The sequence below is a fragment of the Fukomys damarensis genome, unplaced genomic scaffold (assembly GCF_012274545.1).
Source record: "Fukomys damarensis isolate Sample0158 unplaced genomic scaffold, DMR_v1.0_HiC HiC_scaffold_2, whole genome shotgun sequence".
NCBI classification, from domain to species: domain Eukaryota; kingdom Metazoa; phylum Chordata; class Mammalia; order Rodentia; family Bathyergidae; genus Fukomys; species Fukomys damarensis.
Window position 1 is genome coordinate 5,565,764 of NW_022900914.1, and position 16,064 is coordinate 5,581,827.

General features: G+C 36.8%; 1 protein-coding gene across 3 annotated transcripts in view; it reads right to left on the reverse strand.

Moving 5' to 3' along the window:
• Atad2b (ATPase family AAA domain containing 2B) overlaps positions 1 to 16,064 on the reverse strand; it is a 142,848-nt gene that overhangs the window by 16,685 nt on the left and 110,099 nt on the right. The window contains exons 20-22 of one of the 3 annotated variants that reach the window (XM_010604886.1): positions 13,257 to 13,392; positions 10,443 to 10,624; positions 6,959 to 7,118 (exon numbers count right to left, since the gene is read on the reverse strand). In XM_010604886.1, coding sequence (XP_010603188.1) covers positions 6,959 to 7,118; positions 10,443 to 10,624; positions 13,257 to 13,392 — 478 coding nt within the window. Of the gene's footprint in view, positions 1 to 6,958; positions 7,119 to 10,427; positions 10,625 to 13,256; positions 13,393 to 16,064 lie in introns of all 3 variants that reach the window. The other 2 variants (XM_010604885.1, XM_010604887.1) reach the window with 2 other exon arrangements.

Genomic DNA, 16,064 nt, shown 5'->3' on the forward strand with positions numbered 1-16,064 from the left:
GAGGAGGAGGGGAGGGGAGGGGAGGAGAAAGAAGAAGAAGAAGAAGAAGACGACCAAGACATAGTATATTAACAACGTAGTTATACCTAATTACTCAGAGGCAAAAATCTGGATTGATCTCAACAACTTTCTCCAAGAGCTCAAATTCATCTTCATACTCCCTCGGTTTGGCCTAAAGGATTAAATTCAAAGAGTAGTCCAGAGAATGTAATACCCACAAAGCACAAGGGGTCTGTCTTAGTTACTTTTCTCACTGCTGAAACAAAATACCTGACACCCAAAATTAAAGAGACAGAGGTTCATTCATTTAACTCAGTTTGTAGAGGTTTCAGTCCATAATTGTCTGGCTCAAAGGCAGGGTGGTACATGGCAGAGGGGCAACAGTTCATGGTGGACCAAAGGTAGCATAGCAGCCTTAACAGTATCTTTCTGCTTTTTATTTTATCCAGACTACAGGGTACTGATTCAGTAATCACACAACCTTAAATCCAGTGTCACACACCCTAGATTCAGCCACCTCTGAAAAAGCCCTATGACTGCATGCGGCATTCGCAGGACTCCCAGACACAAACCATAACAGGGTCCTTCCTAAAATACAAGTATCTCCCAAAGAACTAATTTAGGTTCCTTAAATACAACTTAAACAGTAATGATAACAAGAATATAAACGTCAACAGCTAACCTTTATGAAACACCATGTCCCAGGCATTACAGTAAGGGCTTAACACAGTTAAGTTGAACAACAAGAAAATGGCAATTTCCTGATACTTTCCCAATATATTTTCTCATTTAATCCTTAAAATTTTTGAAGACTTTAAAAATTAAAGAACTAGGAAAGAGTAGAACTGGGAGTAAACCCGGATTCTAAACATAGAGCCCATATCTAAATACAAAGCTCACTACCTTACAACATAATACAAGCAGCCTCTGCATCTTAAGAACTCAGCAGCTGAGGTCATCACCACTCTTTCACACTGCTCCAAGCACTGTGCAGACAGCTCTGCAACCTCATGTAGGCCCCCAGCAAAGGGGAAGGGAGCTGAGATGCATTCATGGTCATTACCCACCCAGCGGGAGGATAGGAGATTCTCTACTCACACAAGCTGCCAACTGGCTGACAGTGGCCCTCATGATGCTCATGTATTTTAAAAATATTTTTATTGAAGATTTTAACATTACAAATAAAAAGCCTTAAGAGGGCCAGGGATTTCACCTGCCTCGAAAGCAAAAGGTCCCGAGTTCGATCCCCAGTACCAATAAAAATAAAAATAAAAAGCCTTAAGAGACACATTCTATGATCCATAAATTTCACCTTAAGAAGTTTATTATTGGGAAATAATTAAAAAATATACGCAAAATATGTTATAAAAGTATTTGCCAGTGTTTATAAATATAGAGAAAAAACTGAAAAACCTAGTAGGCTACTATACCACATTTACATATGATTTTCCAGAGAGGTCTCTCACTGTGCTGCTCAGGCCAGACTAAAACGCTTAGGCTCAAGTGATCCTGCTCTGGTAGATCAGCAAGTAAGCGGGAGTACAAGCATGGGCCGCAGAGGTGGGCTCCTATATGTATTTTAAATGTGGGAGAAATATATTCTTTATTAAGCTTCTCACAAAATACAGGAATAGCAAAATCCTACTGTTATTTTAATAAAATTAATACGCATGTCTTTATTGTATTTGCAATAAATATATCCATGCAGTAGAAGAGAGACATGACATTAGATAATGATAATTATTATTGTAATTTCTACCTTTATCCTTTTTAAAAATTTTTATATAAGATATATAACTTAAAAACAAACTACAAGAGACAAATAACCTCTTAAAAACTGTTATATTTATTCCTCTTAACCTGGAATTAAAATATATGATTTACCGTGGTCAAAATTCAAGTGAAAAATAATTTCATGTGAAATTGAGCAATCCAGGCCATTCAGCCACATGCTCTAGGTTGAGAAATGCTGCACCCCACAAAAAACAACAGGTGCAAACACAAACTGTATTATAAATATGTTTAGGTAACAAAAAGTTAGATGAACCTTTTTAAAATAAGAAGCACTTTATTTGTATATCACCTATTGAAGAAAGAGAATTCTCAATAGGGTGAGGGGAAAAAAAATCTCCTAAAAGCTGGGATTTGGCCTGGCACTGTCAGCTGGACATTAGTGTACTCATGTTAAACATAAACAATTCTGCAGAACATCAGCACCAGACACACCTACTGTAAGACAATCATTAGTCAATATAAAGTCAAAGTCAGTCTGTAACAACATCTAAACACTGACAAAAACATGACCATGTTCCTAACTACAAATATAACCCAACATAATCCTCTTCCCACAAATATGAATAAATGCCATTTATTTACCAATCATAGAGTTAACCTTGCTCCATTCTTCTGACATTCTAGGTCAGGGATCTCCAGCCCCTGACCATGGGGATGTGGCCTGTTAGGAACCAGGCCAAGTGAAGCATCATCTCTATTTATAGACATTCTCAGTGATCAACTTACTGCCTGGCTCTGTCAGATCAGTGGCAGCATTAGATTATCCTAAGAACAGGAACCCTACTATGAAATGCACATGAGAGAGATCTCTAGGTTGGGCAATCCTTATGAGACTCTAATACCGGATGATCTGAAGTAGAGCTGAGGCAGTGATGTTAGTGTTAGGGAGCAGAGACCATTAAAAAAAATTTCAATTGCTTGCAGACTCATTAATACCCTGTAGTAAGTGGCCAGTGACAATTCAGCTATATCTGGTGGCAGACTTTCAGCAAGCAAGTTGAAGCATTTCCGTTCTACAGCTGCTGCTGGTGGCAGGCTCTAAGCCAGAATCCAATACTTATTTTGGTCTGGGCATGACCTGCCCAATATTTTATTTACCACTTCCACCTGCACTGTAATTTGTCTCAATCACAGGCTTAGTAGGCTGACAAGCTAACCCCAGCCAAAAAGAGAAAAAAATTGTCACTGCAGAGCTTCTTTGGAAAGAAAGGCCCAATAATGAGGTAGCACAATACTCTAAACCTGCCAACAAAAAGGAAGCTCCAATTTTTTTTTTTTCCTTTGGTGCTAGGGATCGAACTTGGGCCCTTGCACTTGTGAGGTAGATGGCGGGACCACTGAACCAAATCACTGGCCCAAGAAAGCTGCATTTAAAAGAAATACTAAAGACGGCTGGGGAATTGGCTGCCTCGCAAACACAAGAGCCAGAGTTTGATCACTGGCACCAAATAAATAAAGAAAGAAAGAAAAGAAAAGAAATAATAAGAGTCCTACTTAAATTACAGGTTCATGCCGACATGTGGTTCACATTCTCCAAACACTTTGTATAGTATGTGGTGATCAGTTGATCCAGTGAAAATATGAGACCTCCAAAACTACTTTTTCACACAGAGACCAAGCACCTCACATTAAAAGACAAGCTTCTGGAGATAAAAGCAATCAAACAATCCCCATAAAAACTAGGCAGAGGAACAATTACTGAAGGCCACCACCTCCTCAAATGTGTCTGCAATAAGAACGTCATTCTTGGAGGCTGATTGCACTGCTAAAGTTAAGAAGCCATTTACTGAAAGAGCTGATCCTACTAGGACAACTGCCATGGACTCTGAGGAGAGTGGATGCAGTTCAAGAGGTAAGCAAATGTTATTTTTTCAACTAGCATCACAACTAGACAAACCAAAGAAACAGAGGGCACTAAGCCACACTCATCAGAGGGGTTAATGAGTCTGTAGTGCCCACTCTAGGCTAACAAGTCTACTGAGGCTGATGTCAAAGCAATGATGTTTTTGTTTTTGTGCTCTATATTTTTCAGGACAATGTGCATAAGGGTACCGTTATAAAGCACTTCTGTTACCAACTGACAACACAGCTGCAGAACTACTCAAGTCTTCGCATGATAACATTATCAGAAAGACTAAAGTAGCAATTCTGGCTGCTGTGTGTATGGACAGAGCGGCTGGCATGACTAGATTGTCTACTGGATTCCCCACGATGGTCAAACAGGTGATTTTGAATGTGAGTCAACACACTGTGTCACCCATAGAGAAATGATGGCTAGCTGGAAACCAGCAATTGAAAAGAACATTTTGTCTTAACACAATTAAAATTATCAATCAGATTAAAATACGTGCCCTTCACTCACTTCTGTTCATGTAGCTCTATGAGGAGAGGAATGCAGAACATACACAATCTTCTCTTGTACACAAAAATGAGATGGCTTTCTAAAGGCAGATCACTGGTCAGAATTTTTTAGTTATAAGAGCTTCAGAGAAATTTCTTTTAGAAAACCAGTCATTTCTGTGACACAGGATAATGGGTCACGAAACTTGCTTGTTGTGTGATATATTCAACCTGCTTAACAAACTCAACCTGTTACTTCATGGAGAGCGACAATGGTGTTCAATTCAGCAGGTAAAGTAGCTGCATTCAAAGTCGAACTGGAATTATGGGGGCAGTAAGCGAACGCTGGAGTTTTTGATATGTTTCAAACATTAGCAGAGATTCTGAAAGACACTTGGCCAAGGCCTTCTTTCTCCTAATTGGTGCATGATCACCTATCTCAGCTTTCAAGAGTTTGAGCATTATTTTCCACCCATAAAAGACTCCCGAACTGGAGAGGAATGGCGCTTCAAGCCATTCATGAAGAAGCCAAGTGATTAACTCTACACAAGCTAGATGAGGATCAACTGCTTGAGAATGCAAATTGTGGCAGTCTCAACAGTATGTCTGAGATGACTTTAAATCTCCACACGTTCAGAATTAAAGTCAAAGTGAAATATTCTGAGACTGCCAGAAAAGCACTGAAAAGCCTGATCCCATTCCCAAAATCCTATCTCTGTGGGGCAGGGTTTTCTGCAATGATAGCAACCAAGACAAGATGGAGTAGATTAGATATAACACACTTTGGGTGCCACTGTCTCCCATTACCCCAAGAGGGGAACCATCTAGTTGCAAGAAAACAAGGTTAGGGTTCCCACTAAGCTGCAATATGATGAGTTGTACAGTTATTTAATTATATATGATGATGATGATGATGATGATGATGATGATAGAATAAAGTACACAATAAACCAATTCCACCCCTTTCAGAGAAAAAATGTCTTGCACAAAACTGGTCCCTGGTGTAAAAAAGATTGGGGATTGCTGTTACAGGTTTCTAAGATATCTAATCTCAAAATTATCCCACATCTTAATAGCATATAAACCACTGCAGTCTCACATCCTTAACACTTCCCAAAATTACTTAACACAAGCCCAAATCTTATACGGTTCCCCATAACAAACATTCATCTCTGTTTACAATGAACTCATCTTTACTACAGATATGTTCCTGAAGGAAAATATGAAGAGCTGGGACAAAATACTTGTGCAGAGGGTAGAATAAGGAGTAAAATAATAAAATCACATAAGAATACCCAAACCCCATAGAACAGCAAACAGTCTACATAAAAAAGTGTTTTGATATATAAAGCTATTCTATTCTGAATTCACATAAATTCAAAATTCTCTGTGTTCATCAGCACTGCTGAAGTTTATTACATAAATAAAAGTTAAATTCTCATTTGCTCAGCTTTCCATTGATCAGAAAAAAAACCAGAGCATAAGTATAAAAAAAAAAAAGTAAATACAGGGAGTAAACCATATAGTACCCAGAAACATAAAATTCTCTAAGCATATTATCTTTAAGATAATTAGTCTCTTCAACCTACAATGTGGGAGAAAAATTTTACCAGCTGCTCCTCAAAGGACTACTATCTAGAAGATATAAAGAACTCAAAAAATCAACCCCCCCAAATATAAAGACCCAATTCAAAAATGGGCATCTGAAATGAACAGACATTTCTCAGACAAAGTAAAAGCATCAAGTAAATATATGAAAAAATGTTCCACATCACTAGTCAATCGAGAGATGCAGATGAAAACAAAACTGAGATTCCACCTCACCCCACAAAGAATGGCTGCTATCAAGAAATCACACAATAACAAATGTTGGCGGGGTTGTGGGGAGAAAGGAACCCTTTTCCATTGTTGGTGGGAGAGCAGACTGGTGCAACCACTATAGAAATCAATATGGAGATACCTCAAAGAACTAGGATTAGAGGTTCAACTTGACCCAGCCATCCCTCTGCTGGCTATCTTCCCAAAAGAATTAAAAGAATCATACCACAGTGATATATGCGCATCCATGTTTACAGCAACACAGTCTGTAATAGCTAAAACTTGGAAACAGCCCATTTGCCCATCAGTTGGAGACTGGATAAAGAAGATGTGGTTTTTCTACAAAATGGAACTACTCAGCCATAAAGAATGAGAAATTAGAGTCATTCATAGGAAAATGGATGCATATTGAGGATATACTCTTAAGTGAAATAAGTAAGTCACACAGCCGGGGATTTAGCTCTGTGGTTTTGGTTCCTGCTTTGCAAGCACAAGGATGCGAGTTCAATCTCAGGTACAAAAAAACAACAAACAAATAAATAAGTCACACATGTGTAAATACCAAATAGTTTCTCTGGTGTGAAAAACTATAATCATAAATAAGATCCTAATGGTACAATTGACAATGTGAAATAGGAAGAATAGGGGAAGTGGGAAGGATAGGGGAAAGGAAATAAGAGAAAAGAAAAAAATATGAGAAAATTAAAAAATGGACATAAAGTTTTTGTAAATAGGGAAGGGAGGAGGGGGTGAGGGGAGGGGAGGGGTATGGGGAAAAAATGAGAACCATGACCTGTCATGTAAAGGTACAAGATACCAATGATGAATGTAACTGTACTGTATACCTAAGATGTACCAATAAACTCAATGAGAAGAAAAAAAAACATAATTAGTCTCTTGAAAGACTGAAACACAATAATAGATCTTCCATAGGTGTGATTTACTATTTAAATGTAAAGTATTCTTTTATTAATTTCAAAGTGAATCTTGCCTTAAGCATCCTTACCTCCTGGGTCCTTATCTGGATTATACTCTAAAGCATTGCTACAGATGAGGTCAATATCTTGCAGGAAATCTTTAGCAGTCAGGTAATTATGTTTATCAATTTTAGTTATTACTGTTGATAAATCCATTGGCTCTTTGATTACTTCAAGATAATCTGAAACCTAAAGCAAATAAAATATTTTAATGCAATGATTTCCAGTTTTTCATATAAATTTACTTAACGCACAAAAGCAAAAAATTAAAACATAACTGCTCAAAAATTAAATCTAGATTTTTAAGAATTATAGATAAAAGTACAGTGCTGTTTGTTACTAAAGTTACTATCTGACATACTTTCCATGAAAAGCTTGTTTACAAACCGTATCTAAAACCAACTCTGAAATGTTTCTCATCTTGAAAATAGAAAATAACTGTTAGCTTTTTTTTTTTTTTTTTAATGCTTTGGCTTATCTGAGAATGCATGAATAAAAGCACTCAATAAACATCATTAAATGTTACCTCAAGAAAGGAAACAGGAAAAAAAAATAAACACAGGCTTTTCATAGTACTAGAGATGTTCTGATAAATATTTTTAAAGCTTTCAACAAAATTTTCCTTTTTATTTTTATAGGATGAATGAATGATTTCATGGAAAGTATTTTCCACTCCTTTGGATTCATTGCAACTGATGTGAGCCAATTATATAACAAAACTGAGCATTATTTTTGTAACTAGTAAAAGATTTGCTGGACTTGTCCCTAAGTTAAATAAATCTACTAAACAGAATAGTGTTTTTTTGCCATTTGTGATTTTCTTGGAGATAATACAAACTAGGAGATATTAAGTCATGATGAGTAAAATAAATTGTTTTCTGTCACTTTTATCTATTCTGTCACCTATATCTATTACCTCCCCAATGCAAATCTCAAATCAAGTAATTAGGTTTGATATAAAAGCAGGCTTAGTATTTCTAAAATTAATCCAGGCCCTATGACAAGGGACAGAGTAACTTCTGCTCTCTGAAAGTGAAGGTTTGTTTCTCAGTTTCAGATGTCATCAATGCCATGACTTTTAAGTTTACACAGCAACACACGTGTATATGTAATTTGTATATGAGGGTTTTTTCTTTCTTTTACTGTTTTTATTTTTTGGAACAGGGTCTCACTATGTAGCTCAGTCTGGCCTCAAACTTGTGATTCTCCTGCCACAGCCTCCCAAGTGCTAGGATTATAGGTATATACCACCATTCACTTTTTTTTTTTTTTGGTGAAACTCTAAGATTACTTATACCAACACCAGAAATAAGAATGTATGCACTTGTTTATTTTAATCTTTGGAGCTGAAAAGCCAGTCAATCTGGGGCAGTAATGGAGTTATACTAGAACAAACAATAGTTCAAGAGTTATTGGTTCAATTCTTGGTTGTACCATGCTCTGTGCATAAGACAATACTTCTATAAACTGAAAAATACTACAAAAGTTTATATTATTAAAGACTATACAATTTGAACAAATATGCTTAATTTTTAACTTAAAAGTTTCTAAATTTTGTTTACCCTGCAGTATGCTTTCGAATTTGAGAGACTTTACATACTCCAAATTCACTATTTGATACAAACTTTAATATTTTAGGATATCTAAGTATTATCTTGTTTCCCCCTTTCCATCTTTCACAGTTACTTCTGTTCTCAGCTTTCAGAGCAGACAAAAACCAGCAGTAGAATCAACTGAAGAACAAAGGAGAAAGCAAGAGAAATATAGCCCTTACATAAAGTTGCTGTCTGACCAATCTATCATTTTCTGTTGCCATACTGTGGCTTGTTAACAAAATGGTAATCACTGATAGATGACAACAGAAGCCTGATGATCTTCCTGGTTAGAAAGAAAAGGCTCTCAAAGAAAAGCAAATCTGGTTTATTCCCAGCTTGGGGGATGGTTCTATCCTTTAAGAAGAACCTACATTCAGAAATGCCAAATGGAGGAGGAGCTTGTTATTTATGTACTTAAAGCAATCCTGAAAATTGGCTAATAGTTTTACTATGAAGAAAAAATGCTCCACAAATATAAAGTGATGCTTATGAATTTAAAATGCAAATTAGTCATGTACCATTATTCCAGTGGGGAAAGATATAAGGTAGATATGATATAAAGAATGTGGGCTTTGAATTTAAAAAACGTAAAACTTCCACCAGACTCGATGGTGCATACCTCCAGTCCCATCCTCAGGAGACTCCTAAGTTTGAAGCCACACTCGGCTGCACAGTAAGTTCAAGGTCAGCACAGTGAGACCCATCCTCAAAAAACTACAGCAAAAAACTACAGCAAAAAAAAACAACAACAACAACAAAAAAAACCCTTTCAAGTGTTGGCTATGTTGCTTTCAACAAATCTGTTTCCTCGGTTGCAAAATAAGAACAATAATGACACTGCAAGGGTTTGAAAGGACTGAATGGACAAAACTATGTATTACAGATAAATATTCAAATAAGCCGGGCATAAAATTTTAGGTAATCCCTCAATTCCAAAAAACGGGAAAACATAATTTTCAGATTTGCCGGGGGGTGGGGGGTGATACTAATTCATTCTTCTCAGTCACAGATGAGATAATGCTTCCAAAGGAATATGCTCAGGTCCAAAAGCACAGATTTCACAATTAGGATGCAACATTAAACACTGAATAAATTTACAACTCAAATTTTTAAAAAATGAAAATAATCAAAACTAAAAACACCGAAGCGGTTCAAACATGGAGTCTGAACTATAAGAAGAAGGCCAGTAAAGATGATACTGTGCTCATCCACACACTATAATATCCCAGGATAAAACACCACCAACAAGAAAAACCCAAAATGTAAATTGATAGTATTACAGTAGATTCCAAATGGAAAATCCCTTTCTCGTCATCACAAACCATGCTCCCACAAGCATACAAAACAATACACACAGAAAGTGAGAGATTTCCCACTGGGAGCAGAGAAAATCTGAGAGAGAACCAGCTTTAGATGCAGCACATGTGCTTAGTATCAAATGGCAACTTAATGACAGGCATTTCCAAGTATAAAAGACTAAGTTTCAATCTCTTGGCCACTGCTTTCAAGGACGTATACATAATCTGGGAAATGCAAGGATTGTTACTGCAATTGGTTATTACCAATATACTGTTTGAGAGCAAGATTTATCCTGGAATAAAAATAGTCTAGTATGGACATTTCACTTAAGTAACTTTTAATTAACTCTTCTTAAATTGAAGAGTATGAGATCACAAAAAATCAATAACAATTAAGAGGACATATACAAATTGATCACTAATTTCATCCAATAGTCACCAGATATTTACTGATGACGTTGGTAGTTATCACATGGATTAAAATTTTACAGGCTAGGGGTAATATTCATCCATGCCTTTGCTTTTTTTCCTTCCAAAAAAAGATGTCAATATTTTTTTCTTTTAGCCAGTTCAACTTCACTGTTTGCACACTACTGAAACAAGACCTCTTCAATATCCACCGGTTTGCTGAAGATGTTAAAGCGTTTATCTGTGGCCAGCCTCTTGGTTACATCCCTGAGAAACAACCGCAACTCTCTCAAAGTATTTTCCTCCTGGTCCTCCATCCGATTTTTTTCTGATTCTGATAACTGACGAGGTGGAGAAGGCAGTGCCAGAGGAAGCACTTCCATAGCACAAAGAGCTAAAGAAAAGAAAATGAAATGTTAAGATCCCAGGACCTCAATACTATTCTGGCATTCTCTCAAATGTTCTATAAAGAAAATATATATGAACCATGCAAATCCAGCAAGTAAGATTTCAAATGGAAACAATAAACGAGTCAGGGAATTGCTTCACTTTATAAAATGTACTAATAGGACAGACCCCTTTAAAGGACAAACAATGTGATAAATGATAATTTCACTTGAGGCAATATTTATATATAACAAGAAAAATACTTCAAAATAAATACTTTAAAGTACTGTATACTAATTTTCTTAGAAATCTCTCTCTCCTTGTCTCCCACATCCTTCCTTTCTTCCTCCCAGGGCTAGGGATTTAACCCAGAGCCTTGTCTATGTTAGCCAAGTCTCCACCACTGAGCAACACCTCCCGCCTCAGACTCTGACTTCAGACCAACCTTCTACCCTCACACCCTGAGAAGCACACAGTGGTGACAGTGAACAGCACCTGCAAGGAGGAAACAATAAAAAAGAAAGAACCAAAAAGAGAATCCTAAAGTCACAGAACAGACTTTTTTTTTAAAGTCTAAAAGTGTTAAATATAGTATCTATTATACTTCAGACCTTGAGTCAAATCAAAAATCTCAAAACATTAACCTTCCTAATCATAACACTTTCCAATTCCTTAAAAGTTTAAGAGGCACCATACTAAAGCTAAGGATTAAAATGCTAAATATTTTCACTGATTTCTAAACTGCCCATAAGAAATGAAAGCTAAGCTGGGCGAGATGGCACATGCCTGTAATCCCAGCACTTGGGAGGCTGAGGCAGGAGGATCACTGGGAGTTTGAGACCAGCCTGGGCTGGTCTCCCAGCCTGGGTGAGTTCCAGGTCAGTCTCAACTACATAGTGAGACCCTGTCTGAAAAAGCCAAAAAAAAAAAAAAAAAAAAAAAAAATCAGATGTATGGAACTAAAAAATATAATCAGCATTAAAAAATAAAATGAAATATTTTTGTAATGAAATATTTGGAATACTGTACTGAATTTAGATTCAGAGGAAGTCACAACTTCCTTTGGAGGTATAACTACCGATTTTCCAAAATGTTTATGGAAGAAAAACCTCCTAACTAGCAATTTTGATGGGTGTTCATTTTTAACACATGCAAAAAATCTGCAAAGGACTCACTAAAGGCCAATATTATCAAAATCTTGAATACTTGGAGCCGGGCATGATGATGCATGCCTGTAATCTCAGCACTAGGAAGGCTGAGGCAGGAGGATCACCATGAGTTCAAGGCATGATCTGCACAGCATGATCTGCACAGAAAGACCCTGTCTCATGAAAAAGAAAGAGAAAAAGAGAGAAGGGGGGGTGGGAGGTGGGGGGAAGGGAAGGGGAGAGGAGGGAGAGAGGAAGGAAGGAAGGAAGGAAGGAAAGACTTGGGAGGGATGGGAAACATTTAACATTGTACAAGAATAAACACAAGAAACAAAAAAAAAAAAAACCAAGGTGAAAATAATCAAAATTGAGATTTTCTAGAAGTTGAAAGATTAAGCAAGCAAATCTTATTTTTTGTTTCTTTTTGTTCTAATTGAACCCAGGGCCTTTACACTGGGCCACATCCCCATTCCTGTAAAAAAATTTTTTTAAAATTCTGAGATAGGGTCTTACTAAGTTTCCCAGGCTGGGCTTGAACTTGGGATCTTACTGTCCCAGACTCTCAGAGTTCTGGGATTACATGTGTGTGTCACCATTCCTGGCTAAAGATCTTAACCTTTATGCATTATTAAGATTGGAAAAGAAACTCTATTTTGAATGACTTCAGATGTGGCCCTTAAAAAAGTCAGGCAAATGAAATCTTGACCCATTGTAAGGCTAAGTCCAAATTCAAGAAAAATCAAACATTTAAGACAAAGCTATGATAGAATTGCAAATGTCATACAATGAGTGCTAAATAAATATTTGAAGAATGAATAAATAAACCAGAAAATGCAAATATTCTAACCAGCTTTTAACCCATCAAACCTATCCTGGTCCACAAAGTAATATGCGTGATACTTGATATTCACAGCCTGCCATAAGTCCTGGTTATTTAAAATGACTAAAGACAGGATTGGCTCAGTGGTTTCACTGCCTGCCTCGTAAGAACAAGGTCCTGAGTTCGATCCCCAGTACCAAATAAATAAATTAAATTAAATGACTAAAACAGACCAGAACAGAAAATTTTTTTCCTCTGGCTTTTTGAGCCAGCAGAATGTAGAATATGTCACAGAATCTGAACTGGGGAGATGAGGGAAAAGCCCACGTAATAAAGCTTACAGGGAGAACTTGAAGACAAAAACAACAACAACAACAACAAAAACAACTAAGTACTGGAGGGAGGGGAGAGGAAAAGGACAAAAAAAGATGTGTTAAGTACATGTACAAATACCCCATAATGAACATGATGATCATGTACTGCAAATATGTACTAAAAAAATAAAGCTTTAATGAATACAGTGGCCACTTCTGCATGTACCCATCTAAAGATAAACAGGATTTGATAAACTATATTCATTTTCATAAAGAAAACATCAAAAAAACTGACTCCAAGTTAGAACATTTCTCAACTCCATTGCCACTATTTTCCCAACAGCATTAGGAACTTACCAGTGTGTTTCCTTCGTGGTGGCGCCATTGATGCCTGATTGAGAATGAGTTCCTGGAAAAATTTTCTTCTGTCTTCTTCAATAGGTCTTTGAATATACAAGACCTCTTCATACTGTATTCTAAAGATACATTTAACCTACATGCACACACACACACACACACACACACACACACGCACACACATGCACGCACAAAGACATTGAATATATAGAGAATTAAAAGGTTACATGATATACCAAAATACAATTTCTTCAACTTACAGAATCATTTTCAATATTCATAGAACATTTTCATGGACTTAAGGTTAACCTAGTCCTAAAATATGCTGGTGAGAGCTTTGAATGAATGTCCACTGGATGAAAGTCATTAATAAATGACAAACGACACTGTATCTAGAAGGGTCATCAGATAATAGCAAAAGGGTAACTGTAATAGTCAGATGGCAGCAATCTCAAAGCACTTTCATGTAAGAGCTAACAAGTCATCATCTAGAATCTATAACAGGGAGCTGAAGGATGTTACTGACTTCTCTTATCCATACATCTCCTAGTTTCCTATGCACTGACTTCCCTTCCTCTGCTCTTTCCCCACCAAGTTTATTTCACCTCTGAAAACCCGGTTCCACTTCAAATAGACTATAACTTCACTTTCTTAATGGAGTATTTCATGACACCAAAACTTCAAAGCAAAAAAATTCCAGTCATTCTCATGTCCCACAGCTCATTCTCCCTAGTGATCACCTGCCTACCTCTCATCTCTCTGCCTGCTCTATAAAGACTCTGGCCCCAGGTCTCCTCCTTCTAAGATATGCTATTAAATTATCTTAACATTATCCGTATTTGTCACTGTGACATTTAATATTTTATGTTTTGTTGGGTCTATCTTCTTTCTAACTTCTAGACATCAAATTCATTGAGAACACATTTATTATTCAAATGTTTTCCTTATCTACCACAGTGCCTAGAAATGTGTGTGTGTGTGTGTGTGTGTGTGTGTGTGTGTACACTCTGCCTCTGAGCTGTATATCTCCAATCCCCACAGCAATTCTTAATAGGTACGTATCGAATGAGTAAAGGTTGTGATTTGTTCACCCAACCTATATTAAGTAGGAAACTGCAAATAAAAAGGGGAGAAGGTGACTAGAAGGGAAAGAAGTACCAACCATGATAATGAGGAAAATGCTGGATTAGGATTCAAGACATCAGATTCCAGCCCAAATTTAGTTATACATTTGTGTTATGTTCCGGATAATTCACTCAGTTTTCTATTTCTAGCCACTTACTGGATTAACTTTAAGAATTAAACACCAGGTAATTTCATAAACATTATGTCATTCAATCTTTGTAACAATGAAGTGTGTAATATTGCCTAATTTTACAAATTATGAAGTGGTCTTAAAAGGTTTTGGACTGCTTAAGGTCACAAAGTAAATGATGAAGACTGGATTACATACTCTTTAAAGGCCTTTTCTAGATCCAAAAACTTGACAGAAAAGATACAAAGGTAGATATCAGAATTCAAAATCTGGGTAAAGAATTATATATTTCAACCCAAAGTTAAATCATTTCTGTTTAAAAAATTTCATCTCACATCCTTCATATGGACTACCTTCATGCACATTCCCTTCAACCTGTTGGTCTATGCTTTGTTGGTCCTTCTGTGAAAGTTCTGGAAGCAAATTTACTAGAAATGCTTAATGAGAAATATTGGAAGGCATTCTTAAGTGTATCTGGGAAAATCCAGGAAAGAATCATCTAGAAAAAAATAACCTGAGTGGAGCTCTAAGAAAGCCAAATATGCCAGACACTGCAACTATAAAATTGAAGAAAATACACTGCACCCTGCAGTCAAAGATCTTTTAAGAGTCTCTGAGCTGGGCAGGAGGTACATACTTCTAATCCTAGCACTCAGGAGACTGAGGGAGGAGGATAACCATGAGTTTAAGGCCAGCATGGGCTGTATACTGAGTTCAAGACCAGCCAGAACTATGGAGACAGACATTCTACGACAGAGGAGAGACTGTGCAAAGGGTATAGTTGCAGAGGCATGAGATCAGCTATATTAGATACAGCTTACAATAACTGGATGTTTAAAAAAAAACACAAGAACAAGATTTTGTTCAAGGGTGGCAAAACCTTTATGATTTTAAATATTCTTCCTTCGGATAATTTTAACATCGTGTTGAACTCTGTGAATAAATACAGAAACATACCAAGAGTAGCCTACTGATATTCCTGCCAGTTTGTTACCAACCAGTTAGAATCCACCATTTTACAAGTAGACCACATTGTTTCTGCAAGTTCACTCCTAAGCTTATCTTCTAACACTTACACTCCCAGACTTGATGTTATCACAAGGCATGGCTCTTACATTTCCCTAAACAAACCATGCTCTTTCACACTGGTATCTGCTATACACTCTTCCCGAAGCTTTCTTAGCACTCCACTCAAGTTGGTTTTTTATGGGTGACTCTTTTCTGGATTTTCCCAGATACACTTAAGCACACTTTCCAATATTTTTCATTAAGCTTTTTGTTCTTAACTCTTCAAAGACTTTTAGTACGTGTATACAATTGTATAACCGTTACACACAAAATGTCTTAAAACATTTTAATTATCCTCAAGAAGCTTCCTCACACCTATCTGTGGTCAATTCTCACTAACATACATCCTAACCACAATCACCACCAATTTGCTTTCAGTCTCTGGAGATGACCAATTCTAGAAACTTCACATCATATGACAGTCTTTATGCCCGCCTTCTCCCACTTACTTTATTATTTTCAAATTCATTCAAGCTGTACTATGT